This window comes from Corvus cornix, chromosome 1A (assembly GCF_000738735.6).
Source record: "Corvus cornix cornix isolate S_Up_H32 chromosome 1A, ASM73873v5, whole genome shotgun sequence".
NCBI classification, from domain to species: domain Eukaryota; kingdom Metazoa; phylum Chordata; class Aves; order Passeriformes; family Corvidae; genus Corvus; species Corvus cornix.
Genome location: NC_047057.1, coordinates 47,402,417 through 47,424,756, shown reverse-complemented (window position 1 = coordinate 47,424,756; position 22,340 = coordinate 47,402,417). Strand labels below are relative to the sequence as shown.

The following is a 22,340-nucleotide window of genomic DNA, read 5'->3' as shown; positions in this document are numbered from 1 at the left end:
GAGCAGTGAACAAAAATTGTCATTTTTTCTTTCCAGCTTCAGAGCAAAATACGAATGGAATGATGCATTCACATCTCTTGCAGACTCAAGCTCTGTTAATTTTTTCCCCCGTGTTAATGAGTCATACGAACAGATTTTACAGATTTAGCACTGTGTGCTTTATTTAGAGTGTGGTCTGTTTCTGAGTGCCAGAGACTTACATGCAGCTCTGTGGTCTAAAACAAAATTATTAATCTTTGGTCTTCATGTCCCAAATTATTCCACTGACGTTAGAGAGCCTTTTGCTATGTTAGCAATAGGAAAGTATTTCAGAGAAAGTGGTCCATTCTGAGGGTGATAAAGTATATGCTGTCTAACACTTCATGCAAAGTCTGGAAAGTCTGGAAACTTTATGTTTGGAAGTACAGGAAAAAATTATCCCTGACTGTTTCACAGAAGGCAGAGGTGTAAATCTCGGTAGAAGCGACAGCACAGCTTTGTGCTACCTCACTCTCTCTGAAACCATTTTATTTTAAAGAATGAGATTCTAACTGTTTGCTTTCTTATCTAATGTAAAAAGGATTCTCTGAAGATTAATACTGAGTTTTCCGACTCACGTTAGCTTTAAACGAGAATTTTTAATTTACAAAGAAAACCAAAACTTTCGCATTCTCGAGGTCCGTTTGGCGGCAGGACTCGGGATTTCTTGTCCCCTAGCCACCCAAATCCAACTCTTTTCGCGACAAGACACCAACAGACGAAAACCAGCTGCTCCCACGGCCTCACAGATGTAAAAAAAGGACGATTTAATGACAGATAAAGTAGAGAAAACCAATTCTATTTCACCCGAAGAAACACAGGACGGAGCGCGGGGCGCAGAGCGGCAGCGGCGCGGCGCGGGGCGGGGCGGACCAATCAGCGCCCGCCGCGCTGCTATAAAAGGGGCGCCGCGGGGCCGCTCCTACCCAGTGCTCCCCGTTCCGCCGGCATGTCGGAAGTGCCTCCCGTCGTTGCTCCCGTGGCCACCCCGGCCCCCGCCGCCAAGGCCGCCGCCAAGAAGCCGAAGAAGGCGGCGAGCGGCTCCAAAGCCCGCAAGCCCGCGGGGCCCAGCGTCACCGAGCTGATCACCAAGGCCGTGTCCGCCTCCCAGGAGCGCAAGGGGCTCTCCCTCGCCGCGCTCAAGAAGGCGCTGGCCGCGGGCGGCTACGATGTGGAGAAAAATAATAGCCGCATCAAGCTAGCGCTAAAAACACTTGTCGGCAAGGGTATCCTGGTGCAAACCAGAGGTGTAGGTGCGTCTGGATCTTTCCGCCTCAGCAAGAAACCTGGAGAAGCAAAAAAAGTTCCAAAGAAAAAAACTTCTGCAACCAAGCCCAAAAAGCCGGCGGCTAAGAAGCCTACTACCGCTGCCAAGAAGGCGGTGGCAGCAAAGAAAAGCCCCAAGAAAGTTAAAGTTGCAGCCAAGAAAGCAGCGAAGAGTCCCAAGAAGGTGACAAAGGTTGTCAAACCCAAGAAAGTAGTGGCAGCAGCGAAGAGCCCGGCTAAGGCGAAGGCGGTGAAGCCCAAGGCAACCAAGCCGAAAGTGGCCAAGGCAAAGAAGGCAGCACCCAAGAAGTAACCTCCACATGGAAATAACTCCTGCTTCGCATTTAAACCCAACGGCTCTTTTAAGAGCCACCCACATTTTCTAAAGAGGGCTGAAACGCTAAGGCTGCTGCCATTGCGGGGGAAGGTTAAGCGGGGAGGTGTGCGGGAGAACGGCAGTCTGCTGCTGCTGGTGAATGTGCTGTTTCCAGTTCAGGAACAGCTCCAGGGGCGCTTCAATTGGGAGGGGCAGGGTGGCAGCGTCCTGGAGGCTCCCAAATTGTGCGCAGCGCGCAGGGATTGGGTGCGGAAGGGCTGAGCAGCTTCCCAGGAGCGCTGTCAGCCCCGCCCCAGAGCGAGGTAAGAAGGCACCGTGGGGTGCTGTTGTGCGTGTAAGGAACTGCACCGGGCACTGACATTAAAAGGCCCAAGACGAGCGTTTGTTAGCACTCCTGTGGGCTTTTACTACTTCAATGAAGTTCAAGCTCTTTTTCTGAATTTGTGGGTGGCTCTGAAAAGAGCCTTTGGGTTTCCCTTGGTGTAACTTCGCGAGCTTTGTCCTTCGGTGCTCACTTGGCTTTAGCTTTGTGGCTGTCGGTCTTCTTGGGCAGCAGCACGGCCTGGATGTTGGGCAGCACGCCGCCCTGCGCGATCGTCACCTTGCCCAGCAGCTTGTTGAGCTCCTCGTCGTTGCGGATGGCGAGCTGCAGGTGGCGGGGGATGATGCGCGTCTTCTTGTTGTCGCGGGCCGCGTTGCCCGCCAGCTCCAGGATCTCGGCCGTCAGGTACTCCAGCACGGCCGCCAGGTACACCGGGGCGCCGGCGCCCACGCGCTCCGCGTAGTTGCCCTTGCGCAGCAGCCGGTGCACGCGGCCCACGGGGAACTGCAGCCCGGCCCGCGACGAGCGCGACTTGGCCTTGGCACGCGCCTTCCCGCCCTGCTTGCCCCGGCCGGACATCGCAGCGATTCAGCAACCGCTCTCAAGCTCCACAGAGAATGAAAAGTAGTTTCCGACCTCGGGCTTATATGCCTTTTCAGCGAAAGACGCGACTTTGGATTGGCTGAGACCGGGATGCGGCTGAATCAGCCAATGGGTACGCGGATCCAAATTCGACCAATGGCGATGAACGGCGTAAGCTGCCGCTGCAGGAACTTGCCTCAGCCAATAACAGCTCGGGCTGCAGGATACCCTACTTTGCATAACCGCCGTATAAATGCGAGCGCGGGGGCGGGCAGTTCGTTCGCTGGTCTCCAGGTCGTTAGTGTGGTTGTAGTGGTAGATTCGCCTCCATGCCTGAGCCGGCCAAGTCCGCCCCCGCGCCCAAGAAGGGCTCCAAGAAGGCGGTCACCAAGACGCAGAAGAAAGGGGACAAGAAACGGCGTAAGAGCCGTAAGGAGAGCTACTCGATCTACGTGTACAAGGTGCTGAAGCAGGTGCACCCCGACACGGGCATCTCGTCCAAGGCCATGGGCATCATGAACTCCTTCGTCAACGACATCTTCGAGCGCATCGCCGGCGAGGCGTCGCGCCTGGCGCACTACAACAAGCGCTCCACCATCACGTCGCGGGAGATCCAGACGGCCGTGCGGCTGCTGCTGCCCGGCGAGCTGGCCAAGCACGCCGTGTCCGAGGGCACCAAGGCTGTCACCAAGTACACCAGCTCTAAATAAGCTGCTTCTGCATCTTGTTTCCGATATTGTCGACCTAAAGGCTCTTTTAAGAGCCACCCACCTTTTCAGTAAAAGAGCTGATGCTGTGGCGAATCCTTACCTCTCCCGCTTTATTTTTCTTACTTGTTTTAGGGGCGAGGGGGAGGGGCGGGAGACAAACGTGTAGGTTACGGTGTAAAAGTACCGTGAGTTTAAAGGAAAGCAGGATGTGCTTTGTTTGCGCTATGCGGATGTGTCCTGCATCTGCTTCAACGGACCCGCGGATGTTCATAATTCGCTTAAAAAGCCGTGGGAGCCCGCTTTTGGTGTATGTACAGTTCGGGGGTGGCCGACTAGACAATTACTAAATGCTGTCGGTGGTCTCAAAACCGCCGAAACAAATGTTCTCCTGACCGGTGGGACGTGCCCTTTCCCTGCTGAGCTACGCTAAGGGACGATGGTGGGAATCGGGGGCATTAAAGCACAGGCGCTTCCAAACCACCCTGGGCTCTTGTTCTTTTCATTTTTTGAGCAGAAGGCTCCGAAGTGGATGCCCGCTCCCCTCCCCCGCAACGTGCGTTCTCGCGGACGACCGAGGGAAGCAAAGAGGAGCGCGTTCTCGCCCCCGACCTGCGCAGTCCCCGCACAGGTAGCGCCAAGCACAGGCTCCCGGCGTCGTATTTTTCCCGGCTTTCGTCCGCCTCTCTCCCCACCGCCGTTTCCCCGCGCCCCGTAAACTCCGCCGCCGAGCAGCGGACGGGGCCGGGGGCGGGCGGGCAGAGCCGGGGCCGCGCCGCTGCCGCGCTCGGTCCGACCTGAGTGAGGACTGCACGGAGCCTCCCCGGGGGCGGGCCCGGCCGCGCCTCACGCGGCTCTCCACACGCCGCTGATTGGTGGCGCTCGCGGCTCGCAGCCCGCGCGTTCGCTTCACCGGGGCGCGCTCCCCGCGAGACGCGCGGCGCCTCCGCCGGGCCGCGGCAGCAGCCGGGAAAGCCTGGCTTGGCCAGGGAAGCCGGCTGCCGCCTTGCGCCTTCAGCCTTTCGGCCGCGGCCCTGAAACGAACGCGCCTACGGAGCGGGAAAAATCCGAGCGCACTCGGGGAAGGAGGCCGTTACCGATGGCAGCTTTAGCCAGCGGGCCCGGCGCCGAGCCGAGCGGCTTTGGGAAAAGGAGAGCGAGCCCGAGGCGTGAGCTACAAGACGGCGCTGCACTGCCCGCCTGCGGTGCTGCCGCCCCTCCTTCCGCCTTGCGAACCGCTGGTTGAAGGGGGCAGGGGCGGGGCGAGGCCAGCGCGCGTTTCCCGCCCCGGAGGCGGGGCCTTTCGCCGGGCTCGCGCGAAGGGTCCAATGGGAGCCGGCCGGTGTCTCGCGGGCGGCCAATCGGCGCGGGCGGCGGGCTATAAATAGTCGGCGGCTGGGAGCCGCTGGCGCAGTGCGGGCTGTGGTGGTTGTGCGTTGCTTGTGCGTGTGTTGGTGCTGGGCGATGGCGCGCACGAAGCAGACGGCGCGTAAGTCGACGGGCGGCAAGGCGCCCCGTAAGCAGCTGGCCACCAAGGCGGCCCGCAAGAGCGCGCCGGCCACGGGCGGTGTCAAGAAGCCGCACCGCTACCGGCCCGGCACGGTGGCGCTGCGCGAGATCCGGCGCTACCAGAAGTCCACGGAGCTGCTGATCCGCAAGCTGCCCTTCCAGCGCCTGGTGCGCGAGATCGCGCAGGACTTCAAGACCGACTTGCGTTTCCAGAGCTCGGCTGTGATGGCGCTGCAGGAGGCCAGCGAGGCCTACCTGGTGGGGCTCTTCGAGGACACCAACCTGTGCGCCATCCACGCCAAGCGCGTCACCATCATGCCCAAGGACATCCAGCTGGCCCGCCGCATCCGCGGCGAGCGTGCATAAGTCTCTTGCTGTAGCGTTTTGCTGGCCAAGCATAGAGGCAAGCCATAGAAACCCAAAGGCTCTTTTAAGAGCCACTACAACCACAGTTAAAAGACCTGGAGCGCTGTTGTGGAATGAATGCGTTGTTACTGGATGGGAGAGACCACCAAGGCGTGTTTATCTATAGAAGCATTGAGTTCGGTAGACACATCTGATTTGCAGAAGGAGCTTTTAACATAGACTCAGAGACTTTTAGACCCCATTATATGCTGCACGCTAAGCTGTAGCGTTGCTCTGGAACGTCATTACATTAAAACTTGTTTTAAAAGGCATAGTAGCATTTATTAATGCTTAGGAAGTGTGAAAAATGAGATTCACTATAAAATTTTAAGAGATGTTTAATAAAAGGGACAATTAGGAGACAACAGCAAAACCGGTAGGACGGCCTGGTGCTTTGGCAGAGATCGAAAGGCACACCTCTATATCCAAAAGATTGTCTTTAAAAGTACATCTCTTATTGCATATTCGTCACAATTATGCATGATTCATAAATGTTTGGAGTTTCTGTGTATCATCCCGTCACCCACATCTTCCTCCTTGGCTCCATTCCGTCTCTGCCTCCTCCATAAATTCTTCTCTGGTTTCTGATTTTTCTTCTGTGATAAGATACTCCAGGAATGTGAAGACTTTTTCTATTTATCCTTTTTAAATTAACTACATAAACAATAAACATTCTATATCACGTATTACATTACAGAACCTAGATGAAGTTTTTCTAACATTAAGGAATGGGCAAAAAGCCAACATTGCAATTCAGTCATAATAATTATGTACCATGCGAAAAGCCAACACCACAGTACATTTATAACACGAAAGCAGACTAAAACTAAGTAATGCCAAAAAACGGTGAGTCTGGAGCGGCCGCAACTTTGATATATAAAGAAAAATCCAGTATATGTTTACAATAAACGATCTTACAGTTCTTACACGTAATATAGCCTACTTTATTAATTAACTCACCTTGTATCTCTTGTCACTCCCTCACCACATTACATTAAATGATGCTCATCTTAAGGCAGTGCAACAGCTCTTTCAATTGATCACGTAGTGGCTCTTAAAAGAGCCTTTGGGTCTACGTGGGCTGCGGCAGGAAACTTAAGCGCGCTCGCCGCGGATGCGGCGGGCCAGCTGGATGTCCTTGGGCATGATGGTGACGCGCTTAGCGTGGATAGCGCACAGGTTGGTGTCCTCGAAGAGCCCCACCAGGTAGGCCTCGCTGGCCTCCTGCAGCGCCATCACAGCCGAGCTCTGGAAGCGCAGGTCGGTCTTGAAGTCCTGCGCGATCTCGCGCACCAGGCGCTGGAAGGGCAGCTTGCGGATCAGCAGCTCCGTGGACTTCTGGTAGCGCCGGATCTCGCGCAGCGCCACCGTGCCGGGCCGGTAGCGGTGCGGCTTCTTGACACCGCCCGTGGCCGGCGCGCTCTTGCGGGCCGCCTTGGTGGCCAGCTGCTTGCGGGGCGCCTTGCCGCCCGTCGACTTACGCGCCGTCTGCTTCGTGCGCGCCATCGCCCAGCACCAACACACGCACAAGCAACGCACAACCACCACAGCCCGCACTGCGCCAGCGGCTCCCAGCCGCCGACTATTTATAGCCCGCCGCCCCGCGCCGATTGGCCGCCCGCGAGACACCGGCCGGCTCCCATTGGACCCTTCGCGCGAGCCCGGCGAAAGGCCCCGCCTCCGGGGCGGGAAACGCGCGCTGGCCTCGCCCCGCCCCTGCCCCCTTCAACCAGCGGTTCGCAAGGCGGAAGGAGGGGCGGCAGCACCGCAGGCGGGCAGTGCAGCGCCGTCTTGTAGCTCACGCCTCGGGCTCGCTCTCCTTTTCCCAAAGCCGCTCGGCTCGGCGCCGGGCCCGCTGGCTAAAGCTGCCATCGGTAACGGCCTCCTTCCCCGAGTGCGCTCGGATTTTTCCCGCTCCGTAGGCGCGTTCGTTTCAGGGCCGCGGCCGAAAGGCTGAAGGCGCAAGGCGGCAGCCGGCTTCCCTGGCCAAGCCAGGCTTTCCCGGCTGCTGCCGCGGCCCGGCGGAGGCGCCGCGCGTCTCGCGGGGAGCGCGCCCCGGTGAAGCGAACGCGCGGGCTGCGAGCCGCGAGCGCCACCAATCAGCGGCGTGTGGAGAGCCGCGTGAGGCGCGGCCGGGCCCGCCCCCGGGGAGGCTCCGTGCAGTCCTCACTCAGGTCGGACCGAGCGCGGCAGCGGCGCGGCCCCGGCTCTGCCCGCCCGCCCCCGGCCCCGTCCGCTGCTCGGCGGCGGAGTTTACGGGGCGCGGGGAAACGGCGGTGGGGAGAGAGGCGGACGAAAGCCGGGAAAAATACGACGCCGGGAGCCTGTGCTTGGCGCTACCTGTGCGGGGACTGCGCAGGTCGGGGGCGAGAACGCGCTCCTCTTTGCTTCCCTCGGTCGTCCGCGAGAACGCACGTTGCGGGGGAGGGGAGCGGGCATCCACTTCGGAGCCTTCTGCTCAAAAAATGAAAAGAACAAGAGCCCAGGGTGGTTTGGAAGCGCCTGTGCTTTAATGCCCCCGATTCCCACCATCGTCCCTTAGCGTAGCTCAGCAGGGAAAGGGCACGTCCCACCGGTCAGGAGAACATTTGTTTCGGCGGTTTTGAGACCACCGACAGCATTTAGTAATTGTCTAGTCGGCCACCCCCGAACTGTACATACACCAAAAGCGGGCTCCCACGGCTTTTTAAGCGAATTATGAACATCCGCGGGTCCGTTGAAGCAGATGCAGGACACATCCGCATAGCGCAAACAAAGCACATCCTGCTTTCCTTTAAACTCACGGTACTTTTACACCGTAACCTACACGTTTGTCTCCCGCCCCTCCCCCTCGCCCCCTAAAACAAGTAAGAAAAATAAAGCGGGAGAGGTAAGGATTCGCCACAGCATCAGCTCTTTTACTGAAAAGGTGGGTGGCTCTTAAAAGAGCCTTTGGGTCGACAATATCGGAAACAAGATGCAGAAGCAGCTTATTTAGAGCTGGTGTACTTGGTGACAGCCTTGGTGCCCTCGGACACGGCGTGCTTGGCCAGCTCGCCGGGCAGCAGCAGCCGCACGGCCGTCTGGATCTCCCGCGACGTGATGGTGGAGCGCTTGTTGTAGTGCGCCAGGCGCGACGCCTCGCCGGCGATGCGCTCGAAGATGTCGTTGACGAAGGAGTTCATGATGCCCATGGCCTTGGACGAGATGCCCGTGTCGGGGTGCACCTGCTTCAGCACCTTGTACACGTAGATCGAGTAACTCTCCTTGCGGCTCTTCTTGCGCTTCTTGTCCCCTTTCTTTTGCGTCTTGGTGACCGCCTTCTTGGAGCCCTTCTTGGGCGCGGGGGCGGACTTGGCCGGCTCAGGCATAGCTACAAGCTCAGTCCCCTCCCGCAGCAAGCACAGCGACTAGAAACACTCAACACCCGAACAGCCTCGGGAACCGCCTTTATAGCGGCGCCGCGGAAATCGCCGCATCGCCATTGGCCCGGCATCATCCTGCGCTCGGCGCCGAGCGTCCCTATTGGACGCGTCTCGATTCGCTTTTCCATTGGCTGTCGGAACAATTCCTCTCGCAGCCAATCGGAAGAGGCGCTGCCGCTCCGCTCGGGTGGTATATAAGGCACGGGGCGCGTAGCGCTCGCTGTTCTTTTGCCTCTCAGGACGCTGTTGTGGTTTGTGCGCTGCTGCTGTTGCTGAATCGCTGCGATGTCCGGCCGGGGCAAGCAGGGCGGGAAGGCGCGCGCCAAGGCCAAGTCGCGCTCGTCGCGGGCCGGGCTGCAGTTCCCCGTGGGCCGCGTGCACCGGCTGCTGCGCAAGGGCAACTACGCGGAGCGCGTGGGCGCCGGCGCCCCGGTGTACCTGGCGGCCGTGCTGGAGTACCTGACGGCCGAGATCCTGGAGCTGGCGGGCAACGCGGCCCGCGACAACAAGAAGACGCGCATCATCCCCCGCCACCTGCAGCTCGCCATCCGCAACGACGAGGAGCTCAACAAGCTGCTGGGCAAGGTGACGATCGCGCAGGGCGGCGTGCTGCCCAACATCCAGGCCGTGCTGCTGCCCAAGAAGACCGACAGCCACAAAGCTAAAGCCAAGTGAGCACCGAAGGACAAAGCTCGCGAAGTTACACCAAGGGAAACCCAAAGGCTCTTTTCAGAGCCACCCACAAATTCAGAAAAAGAGCTTGAACTTCATTGAAGTAGTAAAAGCCCACAGGAGTGCTAACAAACGCTCGTCTTGGGCCTTTTAATGTCAGTGCCCGGTGCAGTTCCTTACACGTACAACAGCACCCCACGGTGCCTTCTTACCTCGCTCTGGGGCGGGGCTGACAGCGCTCCTGGGAAGCTGCTCAGCCCTTCCGCACCCAATCCCTGGGCGTTGCGCACAATTTGGGAGCCTCCAGGACGCTGCCACCCTGCCCCTCCCAATTGAAGCGCCCCTGGAGCTGTTCCTGAACTGGAAACAGCACATTCACCAGCAGCAGCAGACTGCCGTTCTCCCGCACACCTCCCCGCTTAACCTTCCCCCGCAATGGCAGCAGCCTTAGCGTTTCAGCCCTCTTTAGAAAATGTGGGTGGCTCTTAAAAGAGCCGTTGGGTTTAAATGTAAAGACTTTCCGCCACTAATCGGCTTACTTCTTCTTGGGCGCTGCCTTCTTTGCCTTGGCCACTTTAGCCTTTGCTGCTTTCGGCTTGGCCGCCTTGGGCTTCACCGCCTTCGCCTTAGCCGGACTCTTCGCTGCTGCCGCCGCTTTTTTGGGCTTGGCAGCCTTTGTCACCTTCTTGGGACTCTTAACTGCTTTCTTGGCGGCCGGCTTTTTAGGTTTCTTGGGGCTCTTCGCTGTCACTACCTTCTTGGGCTTCTTGGCGGCGCTGGCGGGCTTCTTAGCCGCCGGCTTCTTGGGCTTGGCTGCAACAGTTTTCTTCTTGGGAGCTTTTTCCTTTGCTTCTCCAGGTTTCTTGCTGAGGCGGAAGGAGCCGGAGGCGCCGGTGCCCTTGGTCTGCACCAGGGTGCCCTTGCTGACGAGGCTCTTGAGCCCCAGCTTGATGCGGCTGTTGTTCTTCTCCACATCGTAGCCGCCCGCGGCCAGCGCCTTCTTGAGCGCGGCGAGGGAGAGCCCCTTGCGCTCCTGGGAGGCGGACACTGCCTTAGTGATCAGCTCGGTGACGCTGGGCCCCGCGGGCTTGCGGGCTTTGGAGCCGCTCGCCGCCTTCTTCGGCTTCTTGGCGGCGGCCTTGGCGGCGGGGGCCGGGGCGGCGGGCGCTGCCTCAGCGGCGGGGGCGGGAGCGGCCTCGGACATCGCGGTGCTGCGCGAGTGCGACTGCGGCTGCCCCGCGGGCGCCCCTTTTATAGCAGCGCGGCGGGCGCTGATTGGTCCGCTCCCGAGCCCGCCCCGCCCCCTGCCCTGCTCCCTGCCGCCCGCCTTGTGTTTCTTCCCTCTCACAAAAATGCTTTTTTCTTAAAAAGCATTGGACCGCGGCACCCCGTTTCTTGGCATTCTTGCTGAGGACAGAGAATAGTTTTGGCTTGCGACGTTTCTTTCAACCGAGACCTGAAATGAATTTCAGGCGAGTCAGTAATCCCCGAGTTTGGGGATTGCACGCAGAGCTGGACCGTATGATTTTAATTTCTCCTTTTGAATTAAAACTTTGCTTTTGACACCACTGGCTCAGTGACACCGGATACATGTTTCTGAGAGGGTTTTTCATCAAGGTCCTGCAAAATGGGGGTAATCTCGAGACCTTATCTTATCGTAAATTAGCTTTGAAAAGATGCAAATAACACAAGGTAGTCACTCGGCTCTGTATCTGGGTTATGAGTTGTTTTCCATAACACGTCTTCATTTCTTCAAAATAATGAAACCTTTGGACACAGTGCCCTATTTAGGTCTAGTCGGAGTTGATAAAAAGTAAAAGAAAGACATTTTTCACCAGAAACATTAGCCCAAAAAGCAGCTCTCTTAAATAATCAGCTATCTTTAAAATCCCATAGAAACATACAGAAGTTGCTTCTCTGTTGCCCTGAGTTTTCTGCGTCCTTGTATTAATATTTTAATGAACTATATTCCCATGTTTTTTCCAAAATACTTCTTTTTGTGATGCACAGTAGATAAACCCATTCATTTGTATGTTCTTATTTTAAGGTCGTATTTATTTTTTGTGCTTACCTTGACAATTATAATTGAGGAATTTTGTCAGCCACAATCAGCAATTTTACAGAAAGAAAAACAAAATAAAGTCAAAATAGAGTGTGCATGTTTTCATTATGTAAAACAGACGTAAAGCTGCAGGCATTTCTCTAATAAAATAATATCATTCAAGTCACTTAATCAAACAATTTTCTCCTCAGGACTGCTCAGAGAAGGAAGGGCATGGCTTTTTCCAATGCATGAATATTGTGATGTGGGATAAATTGAATATACATAAAAATGATTTTTTTTCTTGTGATGAGTTGGATAGCAACTGGATGGTCATGCTTGAACATTAGTAGTACACTGTGGGAAAGAATAGGAGACCCAGGGGATTGATTCATATGATTGCAAACGCAGTTATTTGGCTTCTTTCACTACGTCTTTGGGCAATACAATATCGTACACTGTCTTGTGAAGTTTTGATGATGGTGTGGTCAGTTTTAAGAACTTGTCAGTGGTACTAGATTATCTTGATTGGGGTGTACTTAAAGACTGTCAAGAGATGTGGTGGCATTTCAGAGAGGCTTTTTTCTAGGGAAGACGACCATCAGAGTAACATCATGTGAGAGAGGACAAAAACAGAAGAGGATGTGGATTTAGTTTTGTCCTGATGCTAACATTTTGTGGTACTTTCACCTGCTGAATCCACTGTGAATTTTGGGTTGTGAACTACATTGTCACAGAAGTGAATCTCTTGGGAAGGATACATACCACCGGGGAGAAATTTCTGGGTGATAATTCTGTAGCATACATATTTCCTTCAAATTCTGTATCTTAATCCATTTTAATCACTCAGAGTCACTAGTACCTTTAGATTCTTTTGAACCTTTGCAAATGCATTTTCCTGGGTTTAGGCTAGGCCTCTATCCTTCTTCCAAACACCTGATGTAGCAGCACTGTCCTGAAGAATTCTACGTGCTTTCCTAAAAGCTCCTTTTCCTGGTCCTCCAAAATTTTGGCCACCTATATGGACTTTTTAAATTTTGTTTTTCACAACCATAGACAGTTAGCTTTAGGCTGAACAAAGAAGGATATGGAAAGAGATCTTGCAAAGGTTTTCAGGTGGAGGAGGGAAGGAGAAAGAAGTTTAATTCCTTTAATTTAATGGGTGAACTTATTTAAAAATAAATTCCTTGCTTCAAATATTATTGTAAAGAAAAAAGATCTTAACTTTTTTTCCCTATGAATATGAATATTTGATATGAAGCTTTGTACAATGATGTAGTCAGTAAAAACAAAATTACTTCTGTCTTCTACTTTTCCCTTTAAAAAAGTAGTCAAGCTAACAGAACATTTATTAAATACCACTTGGCCTTGGGATGATAGGTTGAAGGATCAGGAGCACAGGCAGTGATTTCCTTGATCCTTCTGGTAACGGAACACATATTAAATACAGTGGACAGAGATATTTGGAAGTGGTTGACCAGGAGGAAGCTTTCTCCTCCTTCTGAAAACTTAGCAAGTTGAACTGGCACCTTCCAGAACAGGTATGAGGCCCTGGAAGCAGAAGGCCAGACAACCGATGAGATGAGCCCTTCTGGGACAGAGGGGCCTCCTAAACCAACATCATCTGTACCCCGCATCAAGACCTCCCCTGTTAACAGGAAAAGACAGGTAATTGTAATCAGAGACTCTTCTACAGGGAACCAAGGGCCCGATGTGTTGGCCAGACTGGTTCTCACACATCAGGCACAAAGAGTTAAAATAACTGGGGTAACATCAGGCTGGTGACCTGTCAGGCCTCCATCCTCACCCAGTTTTCTTCAACATCTTCATTAACCACTTGGATGCAGGGCTCAAGGGAATACTAAATTTGCCAATGACAGTAAGCTGGGGAAAGCTCTCAACTCCCTTGAGCACAGAGAGGCCCTGCAGAGAGACCTCAACAAATTAGAGATGGGCAATCACCAAGCACACAAAGTTTAACAAGGGCAAGTGCTAGAATCTGCACCTGAGACAGGGCAATCCTGGTTGTGTGTACAGACTGAGGAACGAGAGGCAGGAAAGCAGTGCCATGGAAAGGCACCTGGGGACCCTGGTCAATGGCAAGTTGAACATGAGCCAGCAGTGCCCTGGCAGCCAGGAGGGCCAAGAGTGTCCTGAGGGGCATCAGGCACAGCATCGCCACCGGGCAAGGGAGGAGATTGTCCCACTCTGCTCTGCACTGGGGTGGCCTCACCTTGAGTGCTGGGGGCAGTTTTGGTGCCACAACATGAAAAAGGCATTAAGTGATTAGACAGCATCTGAAGAAGGGCCACAAGGATGATGAGGGCCTTGAGGGGAAGGGGTATGAGAAGTGGCTGAGGTCATTTGGTCCATTCAGCCTGGAGAAGAGGAGACTGAGGGGAGACCTCATTGCAGTCTGCAGCTTCCTCAGGAGGGGAAGAGGCAGGCACTGATCTCTTCATTCCTGTGACCAGTGGCAGGACTCAAGGAAATGCCACGAAGCTGAGTCAGGGCAGATTTAGGTTGGATATCAGGAAAAGGTTTTTCACCTAGCAGGTGTTTGGGCACTGGAACAAGCCCCCCAGGGAAATGGTCACAGCACCAGCCTGACAGAGCTCAAGAAGCATTTGGACAATGGTCTCAGGCACATGGTGTGACTCTTGGGGTGTCCTGCACAGGGCCAGAACTTGGACTTGATGGTGCTGATGGCTCCCATCCAACTCAGCATATTTTGTGATGTTATGATTCTATGAAATTTTTCCAAAGTTCAGTCAGGAATTCAAGGACCCGCTTTTCTCCTGTTCTGGTACGGATGCATGCTTTCAGGAAGGTCCTTCCTATGAGCCCATGTGACTTGGTGCACTATGGAATCATAGCACAATTTGTGTTGGAAGGCTCCTTCAAAGATTATCTAGACCAACTTCATTGTCATGGGCAAGGACATCTTTCATTAGACCAGGTTGCTCAAAGACTTATCCCACCTGGATTTGAAATCTTCCACTGAAGGCATCAAGAACTGCTCTTGGCAACTTGTTCCAGCATGTCCCACCACCATCGTAATGAAAAATTTCTTCCTTGGAACCTATCTAAATCTACCTTCTTTTGCTTTTGAAACCTTGCCCCTTGCCCTGTCACTACAGGCCCTGGTGAAAAGTCTTTCTCTGTCTTTCTTATAAGTGCTCTTCTTATTTTGAAAGACCATGCTGAGGTCTGCCCAGAGACTTGTCTTCTCCAGGCCAAACAACCATTGCATTTTTTTCATGGGAGAGGTGTTCTAGCTCCGTGATCATTTTCATGGCCCTACTCTGGACCTCCTCCAAGTCATTCTTGTACTGGGGGCCCCAGTGGTAGATGCAGTACTCCAGCTGAGGTCTCATTAGAGTGGAGTGAATGAAGAGAACCACCTCCCTCAACCTGCTAGCTGTACTTTTTTTTATGCAGCCAAGGATACAGCTGGTTTTCTGAGCTGCAAATGCACACTGCCGCCTAAGGTCCAAATTTTCATCCACCCATATCTCCAAGTCTTTCTGTGCAGGGCTGCTTACAATCAGCTCATCCTGCAGTCTGTACTGATATTTGGAATGGCCCTGACCTGGGTGCAGGGCCGTGCATTTGACCTTGTTGAACTTCATGAGGTTCACATGGGTCCACTCCTCAAGCCTGCCAAGGTCCCTCTGCATGGTATCCCTTCTCTCCAGTGAATCAATGGCACCCCTGACCATGGTGTCATCCACAAACGTGCTGAGGGTGCACTCGATCCCACTATGGTAATGATGAAAATATTAAACAATATCTGTATTGCAACTATATCTGCTAATTCCCTGAGGACCCTGGGATGAATCCCCTTAGGTGCCATGGATCTGTGCATATTCAGGTTCCTCAGATGGTCTTGAACCTGATCTCTTACAATAGGAGGGACTTTGTTCCCCAAGTCTATGCCTTGAGTTTCATGGACTTCAGAGATGGCAAAGAGAGACTGCCAGTGAAAACTGAGGTAAACAAATTCTTGGGTATCTCAGTCTTCTCTATGCCAGTAGTCACTAAATATCCTGTCTTTTTATTAGGGGGCACATTTTATTTAGTCCTCCTTTTCTGATCAGTGTTCCTACAGAAGCCCTCCATTGTTCTTCACATCCCTTGCCACATTCAGTTCCAAATGTACTTTAGCTTTTCTGACTCCATCCCTACACACCTGGACAGCACCCTATATTCTTCCCAGGATATGTGTCCCTGCTTCCACTGCCTGTGCATTTATTTCTTGCACTTCAGTTTGACCAGAAGGTCGTACTCAGCCGTATTGGTCTTCCACCTTCCTGGCCTGCTTTCTCACACGTGGGAATCAAGTGCACCTGCTCCACAAGACAAATGCCCTTAAATAGCTTTCAGGCCTGTCCTGCTCCTTTATCCCTGAGGGCAGTTTTCCAGGGGTTTCCATCCCCTATTTTTCTCAAGCAACAGAATGTTTTCTAAATTAAGGATCTTTATGGTTTGTCTGGCTGATATCCCTCAAATTTGTGATAGGTCTGGGCTTAGGCAGCAGCCCAGGTTACCACTATTCTTGACATCTTCGATTAGTTAATTTTTGTTGTCAAGAACAGGTCAAGTAGTGCTTCTCCTCTGGCTGGACTTCCTTTTACCTGGATTAAAAAATTATCCTCAACAGGCTCTAGGAGTCTCCTGGATAGCTCACAGCTTTCTGTGACATCTTCCACCAGATATCAGGTTGACTGATGTTCCCCAACAGGAGTGTGTGAATATGATGGCACCTGCAGTTGAAGAAAGAAGCTTCATCAACATCCTTCTCCTTTTGATTGGGTGGGCTGTGGTAAGTACCAGCCGTGAGGTTTCCTTTGTTGGCTTGGCCTCTAATTTTTTACCCAGAAGCTCTCAACTGTCCATCACTGTTTTTCTAAGACAGTTCTGTGCAATCAATCCACTTTTTTTTTTTTTTAACATAGAGGACAACCTGCCCCACCCTTCTTTCCTGACCCCTCTGAACAGTTTGTAGCCATCAATTTCAGCACTTCACTCTTGTGATTAATGTCACTGAGCACACTATGATTGTGACTGACTTTCAGTGTTTGCTCAGGAGGATATCTGGAGATGTCCATCTCACAGATGCAGCTGAGGAGGCAGGACTGCAGCCTATATATGCACACTTCAAACAGGGTGATTGAGTCATGCATTAAGCCTGTAGCTGCAGAGCCCCATTAACATGTTTTGCACCTGGGCCTGCCTAAGGCCGCACAGTAACTTCAACATTTTCTCAAGCCCTTCCTGATGCTTGTGCTACTGAGCAGTCATACTTTGTGTGTGTTGTGCAGACAAATTAATTCTGACTTATGGGTGCTCCTGGTACAAAAAAGCCCATAACTAAAGTCACAGAGTGACTCAAGGCAACTCAAATCTGCCCTTGATGTAATTGCAGACTTTGAATGATTTGAAAGACATCTTTTGTCCATGCATGATGGATTTTATTTAAAAACATATTTATCATGATATTCTAAACCATAGCACATCCTTACATGAGTAAGAAAACTTCACGTCTTAATAGGGAAGAACTTATAATTACATACTGTTCAGTTTACAGCAAAGGACTCTTCCCTATGACAAAAATTTTTGTATTCATAGAGATTTAAAGGCCCCAGATAAAAGAGGAATCTCTTAAAATAAAAAAATTTGTGACCTGAGTTATTGTAGGCATTAGGCAGCGAAATTTAGGTATTACAAGGGGACCCACAGACACAGCTTGCTTTTTTTTTTTTAATTAATTTCTTACAAACATACTCAGATTTTTTTAAGCAGTTTCATTTTGGTTCAAAGCAAGAGAGAAATAGTTCCTTGATTGTTCCAGACTACAAAGTTTTTGATAACTTCTGAGCTCAGTTAAGGGATAACTCCAAGAATCAGTTCAGAACAATCAATCAGTCAAATTACTATGCTTCTTTTTAATATTTAATATTTCAATGTGATATAAATATTACATGTATGAAAGTGCTACTGTTCTGGATTAATTAATTTATGTTTGTGTATCAGTGATTTAATCAGAAGTCACGTGAAGGTGACATTTCCTTTGCTGGTGCACACTTCATGCATGTTACTTGGGACTTGTCTGGACTGCTGCTGCTTGCTCTGTGCTTTAGGAAAGAGCAGCTCTTTCCCACTGAGGGAAGGATGCAGCCCTCTCTTTCCTAGGTCATCCACTCCACAAACATCCTCAGCAAAGGTGACTGCAGAACACATGGGTGAGATCTAATTCCCATTTCAAGATGGTAAGAAAAACATTTCTGTTTTGACTTCTGCCTGGTTTCTGCAGCTGTCTGACTCTCAGTTGTCGGGGTGAAGTGAAAAGTTACAAGTGGAATACCTTTTTGCAGAACTGAACTGTCCTGTACCATCTCCTACAAGCCACAAGCATTACAGGCAGAAACTGAGGGGCTGAGTCACTTCTTAGCTGTCTGGTGCCTTGGCTCAGAAGACCTGCAAGTGATGGTGGAAGGAAAAACTACAAGGATGGGAAGAGGCCAGTTAACTGCAGTAATTTAAATGTGGAAGCCATCTGAGATACTCTTACTCCTTGTAGGTTATGATAAATGAGCATCAGAGCATTGCAGGTGAGCACTGAGAAGAAAGCTGAGACACTGGAAAGCTGATATCCATGGGTTCTTCCCAGATATTTTGAGGTTGGGAAGATCTATGCATTCCAAAATGAGCTTGTAGTCCTTCCTTTTCAGGAAGTCATAGTGGGTTTTTACCCAGGAGCACTTTGGTTGTTTCCTACAGTTCCTAACTGCTGTTTCCTTTTTCTCCTTCTTCAATAAAAGAAACCCCAAGCATTACAGGCCTTGCAGATTGTTCTGGAAGCTTCTCTGCATGCAGCCCCAGTATTCACAGAAAAACCAAATTTCATTCACAGAATGAGATCAGCAAAATCAGTGGGATGTAACTATGACATACCTAAATTTCAATGATTCTTTCTCTTAACCTAGCCCATGAGAACACTTGCTGCCCCATCTTTTGGTAGGATCACTGCAGGGCAAAGTGTGGGCAATCACCAGCATCTACTTCCCTACAGGATGCTGCCAACTATCACTTGGACATACAGATGCTTGAGGCAGGTGGTCAGGGTGGCTCAGCTTTGATTCACTGCTCCCCCTGGGATGTCTTTATCTCCTCAAGATATGATCCATTTGCCTCTTATCTCTCTCCTATGTCCATCTCACCCAGATAACTTGAAGCAAGGTAGTGAGAGGGTTTATTACTCTGTTTAGCTGGACAAAGAAATGGCCTGTCCTGTCTAGTGCTTTAGAATACCCATCCTAAGCTTCTCTTCTCTGTTTAGGTTGACCATAATGATGTCCAGCACATTCCTTGGCTGAATTGCTACAGCTCAAAAACACGTTTCAGTGCCATAAATCAGGCATGTGGACATTTGATGCAGCAGGGAAGAGGTGGATGCTACATGTTTGGTAACAACGGCCATTGCTCATATGCTGTCAGGAAGAAAGAGTCCTTCTCTGAGAGGGCGAGTGGGAATGAGAAATCGTGGGTATGTAGTAACTTCCAGGGAAAAACAAACAGGAGGCACCTCCAGATGAGTGAGGTGGTTAGGAAGAATGACAGAAGGAGTAGAGGAAGAGAAGGGAACAGGCAGATCAGGCTGATAGCCATTATTACTGATACCTGTGATACTCTGAAGCCAGTGTTTGTAGAAGCAGACGTAATGCTGAACAGTGTCAGCAATATGTCATAGAACCACAGACTGGGAAAGGTTGGAAGGGACCACAGTGTGTCAGCTGGTCCAACCTCCCTGCTCAAGCAGGGTAATCCTGGTACACGTTGCAAAGGATTGTGTCCAGGTGGTTCTTGAATATCTCCAGTGAGGGACACTCCACAACCTCTCTGGGCAGTCTGTTCCAGTGTGTTTTCAGCCACACAGTAAAGTTATTCTTCGTTATATTCAGGTGAAATTTCCTGTGCATCAGTTTCTGCCTCTTGTTCACCACTTGGCACCACTGAGAAGAGCCTGGCTCCATCCTCTAGGCACCCTCCCTTCTGAAAGCTACATACATTAATAAGGTCCCCTCTCAGTCATCTTTATGCAACTCAAGGGGAGCTTGATATTTTCCCGGTATCAGATATTTGAGAAAGTGATGGCATGTTGAGCTGGAAAAAGTGATCTGTGTGAGATCATGATGATGTTTCAGGAAATGTTTGGAAGTGGCTGAATTTTTATTTCATTCTTCAATATCTCTGCTATCATCACTAATAGACTTGAAGAGGACAGATGTGTTAGTTATGGCTATTTGAAAGGGGAGAAGACTTTATGTTAAGTCTAATTTAGCTTCATTAAGTACATTCTTAGGTGAACAAATGAGTTCAGCAAGGTTTGGGGGGAGCAGCAGGAGTGGGCTGCCCTCCCGAAAGGTGGTTGAGCTGAAAGACAAAGGGGACAGCAGAGCAGGAAGGGCCATTCTGTGGCCAAGGACACAGCCGTGCAGCACCTGCACATGGTGAATGGGGCAGGGATCGTGACAGTGTCTGGGGACAGCCACACTGTCCTGGATCACTGAGCAAGTCTGTTGGGATGAGGCTGGCATGAGGCTGAGCTGGGAAAGTGGAGCCGGTGGAGTTAGAGATGCACAGGCACAACATGGAAGGTAAAACCTGAGACTGAATGCTACCCCAAAGTCAAGGTGTTAAAACCAGCAGGTGGAGTGCAAGACCTTGAGAAAACTTGAAAAACAGGTAACCTTCAAGTCTGGCAAAGGAAAAGGGAGAAAGACTGTCCAACCAACAGGAAGTATGTTTCCCTCTTGGGAACTGAGTCCTCTTGGATACCGAAGTACAAGCAGAACTGCAATGAAATCTGCCTGTACGTTGTTACTGTGATGAGTAAAGCGGTTTTGCTCTGCACTGTCGGCCCAGGGTTGGATTTTCCATCATGTGGAACCGGTGATGGGGGCCAGCTTCCCTTTCAAATGTCATGCTGTGTTCAGGGAATCAGTTCTTCCATAAATCTGAAAGCACAGAAAAAGTTAGGAGAGGAACAGACACATCAAATATCTCTGTGGGCTGCTCCTGCGGGAAAGACAGTACCTTACAAGAACAAAAGGGTGTTAAAATCCCTGTCTTAAATGTGCAAATGTTTTTCTTTGTCTTTGCCGTTCCCATTTCCTTGTTATCAGGTTTGAACATCCACCCTGAACAACGTGTTCAGCTTACTCGTTTACAGCTCTTCACAGAATTTTTGTCTAGGAAGACATCAAACTAATTGTGGGGGCTCTTATGGTTTTGTTCCTCAGGGACAGTTTGATAAGCAACTCCCAAAGAAAAACTGATTTATACTGCCTGCGTCGATTTGGGATTGTTTTTTTAGTGTGTTTTTTTATTGGGGGGGGGAGGGGGGGAGTGTGTTTGTTTGTGGGTTGGTTTTCTGGGTTTGTTTGTTTGTAGGGGTTTTTGTTGTTGTTGTTTGGGGGTATTTGTGTGTTGAGGTTTTTTTTTGTTGGTGGCGGTTTTTGGTTTCTAACCATGCCTTCTGGTGCTTATCGCAGCTGTTACTCACCATCTTTTCCATGGCATTTAGCTTTTTTCCCCATGCAAAATACCATATCCACCAGTGCCTGTTAAGGAGAGGACTTTAACAAGCAATCAGTGGCAGAGAGATGGCATGTCTGCAAAAATCCATCAAGAAGAGTGTTTTAATTTAGATTCTCTTCATCTAAATTAAAAAAAATAAAATCATGGGGCCATGAGACTTTTGTAGCTCAATATGCAAGCAAAAGTGTTAAACTTGTTGGTTAAATATTTATTTATGTCGGTGATGGTTGCCATAGTTTTGAGAAGATAAAGCACTTCATACCATCACTGGGAAGAGGAACTTTATCCCCATCTAGTGCCAGGATATTTTCGCCTTAAGAGACTGTATGAAACTGTTCTTGGAAAGCTGAGGGTAACACAGAACATCAGTTAGTGATAACTAATGCGTTGATTAGGCGAAGTGTGGCTTCACTGCCAAATCTGTGCAGAGGTGTGCTACTGACAGAAGGGGATGGGATGGAGTGTGCTCCTAAGTGACAGTCTGCCCGTTGTGTGGAGTGGGAGGAGGGTGTGGACTGCTGAAGGGAACAGTGCCGGGATGCCCTGGCACTGCCTGCTCAGACTTCTTCGTGCCACAAGAAGCAGAGGGACACGAAGGACTCCGCGCCGTTCCTTCACTGCGGGCTGTGCCAGGGGCTCCGGCCAGACATCCATCCCACGGCCGTGTGAGGGCACGGGGCCCGAAGCTGCAGTTGCAGCCGCCGCGGAGGGGGGATGGAGTGTGCTGGACCAGCACGGGAAAATGTAGACGGTGAAGGCAGGTGATGAACAAACAGACTGACGGTCGGGGTCCTGCCTGCTGTGATTCAGCCCAGAGCCTGACCCTTGCAGGTTCCCCTACCCGATTTCTCTATTTCTGGCTATTTTTCGTATGAATTGTGCTCTGCCACAGGTCTCGGGAGCGAAATAGAGAGAAGGGGAGGATCTGAGGAGGAGTCCAATACTTCCATACAAGATAAGACACGGCATTTATTTCAGCAGTTCCCACACTTAGAAAACTTCCACGTACAATAGCTTTTCACTCAACACCCAGGCAAGACAGAGACTTGGTACCGAGAGGAAAAGCAGGGGCAAGTTTGCTGTCAGCCCCACGGCGGTCCCTCCTGGACAGGACGGGCAAGCCAGGATGCAGCGGCTGGGGAAAGGAGCTGCTCCGGGACACGACTGGGACTGTGTACAACTCGCCTGTTTCCGCACAGACCTCGGAAGCCTGCTAAGGGTTAATTTGGGGGCCGTGAGTATGACAGTTCAAGGGCTTCCTGTGGCGATTCAAGAAACAGAAGATAATTAACCCCCTTAAAACCAATGTTTCTGGAAAGGAATAGTCAGATGAGATAGATACAAATTCGGCGCGGGAATGTGTGTTTAATTAACATGTCAGTCTTAAAACCGGGCGCGGAGAGAAGCGGAGCACGGCGGGAGGCGGCGCCGGGGCCAGAGCGGAAAGAGCAGCGGCTTCAGACGGAGCGCTGCC

At 51.4% G+C, this 22,340-nt stretch overlaps 7 protein-coding genes across 7 annotated transcripts; 3 read left to right on the top strand and 4 right to left on the bottom strand.

Moving 5' to 3' along the window:
* Positions 1–597: 597 nt before the first annotated feature.
* LOC120411979 (histone H2A-IV-like) lies at positions 598–2,742 on the bottom strand. Its single transcript, XM_039571649.1, has 2 exons — positions 2,137–2,742; positions 598–1,304 (listed from the first exon to the last, which is right to left on the bottom strand). The coding sequence occupies exons 1-2, from the start codon at positions 2,520–2,522 to the stop codon at positions 1,223–1,225; spliced, it is 468 nt and encodes a 155-aa protein (XP_039427583.1). The 5' UTR covers positions 2,523–2,742; the 3' UTR covers positions 598–1,222.
* A 54-nt stretch (positions 2,743–2,796) lies between these two features.
* Positions 2,797–3,284, top strand: LOC120411987 (histone H2B 5). The gene has a single exon (XM_039571659.1). The coding sequence runs from the start codon at positions 2,855–2,857 to the stop codon at positions 3,233–3,235; it is 381 nt and encodes a 126-aa protein (XP_039427593.1). The 5' UTR covers positions 2,797–2,854; the 3' UTR covers positions 3,236–3,284.
* A 1,259-nt stretch (positions 3,285–4,543) lies between these two features.
* Positions 4,544–5,496, top strand: LOC104696388 (histone H3). The gene has a single exon (XM_010410705.3). It carries the CDS (start codon positions 4,697–4,699, stop codon positions 5,105–5,107), a length of 411 nt encoding a protein of 136 aa, XP_010409007.1. The 5' UTR covers positions 4,544–4,696; the 3' UTR covers positions 5,108–5,496.
* LOC104696389 (histone H3) lies at positions 5,469–6,695 on the bottom strand. The gene has a single exon (XM_010410706.4). It carries the CDS (start codon positions 6,650–6,652, stop codon positions 6,242–6,244), a length of 411 nt encoding a protein of 136 aa, XP_010409008.1. The 5' UTR covers positions 6,653–6,695; the 3' UTR covers positions 5,469–6,241.
* A 1,321-nt stretch (positions 6,696–8,016) lies between these two features.
* LOC120411986 (histone H2B 1/2/3/4/6) lies at positions 8,017–8,800 on the bottom strand. Its single transcript, XM_039571658.1, has one exon. It carries the CDS (start codon positions 8,494–8,496, stop codon positions 8,116–8,118), a length of 381 nt encoding a protein of 126 aa, XP_039427592.1. The 5' UTR covers positions 8,497–8,800; the 3' UTR covers positions 8,017–8,115.
* LOC104696550 (histone H2A-IV) lies at positions 8,798–9,422 on the top strand. Its single transcript, XM_010410930.4, has one exon. It carries the CDS (start codon positions 8,836–8,838, stop codon positions 9,223–9,225), a length of 390 nt encoding a protein of 129 aa, XP_010409232.2. The 5' UTR covers positions 8,798–8,835; the 3' UTR covers positions 9,226–9,422.
* A 128-nt stretch (positions 9,423–9,550) lies between these two features.
* LOC104696387 (histone H1.11L-like) lies at positions 9,551–10,426 on the bottom strand. The gene has a single exon (XM_010410704.3). It carries the CDS (start codon positions 10,424–10,426, stop codon positions 9,758–9,760), a length of 669 nt encoding a protein of 222 aa, XP_010409006.2. The 3' UTR covers positions 9,551–9,757.
* Positions 10,427–22,340: the final 11,914 nt, after the last annotated feature.

Bases quoted from the DNA above. Each gene is read 5' to 3' on its own strand.
- LOC104696389 (XM_010410706.4), bottom strand. From the start codon at position 6,652: ATGGCGCGCACGAAGCAGACGGCGCGTAAGTCGACGGGCGGCAAGGCG.
- LOC120411986 (XM_039571658.1), bottom strand. From the start codon at position 8,496: ATGCCTGAGCCGGCCAAGTCCGCCCCCGCGCCCAAGAAGGGCTCCAAG.
- LOC104696388 (XM_010410705.3), top strand. From the start codon at position 4,697: ATGGCGCGCACGAAGCAGACGGCGCGTAAGTCGACGGGCGGCAAGGCG.
- LOC104696387 (XM_010410704.3), bottom strand. From the start codon at position 10,426: ATGTCCGAGGCCGCTCCCGCCCCCGCCGCTGAGGCAGCGCCCGCCGCC.
- LOC104696550 (XM_010410930.4), top strand. From the start codon at position 8,836: ATGTCCGGCCGGGGCAAGCAGGGCGGGAAGGCGCGCGCCAAGGCCAAG.
- LOC120411987 (XM_039571659.1), top strand. From the start codon at position 2,855: ATGCCTGAGCCGGCCAAGTCCGCCCCCGCGCCCAAGAAGGGCTCCAAG.
- LOC120411979 (XM_039571649.1), bottom strand. From the start codon at position 2,522: ATGTCCGGCCGGGGCAAGCAGGGCGGGAAGGCGCGTGCCAAGGCCAAG. The intron at 1,305-2,136 runs GTGAGCACCGAA...TTGCTTCTCCAG, and splicing joins AGCCACAAAGCTAAAGCCAA to GTTTCTTGCTGAGGCGGAAA.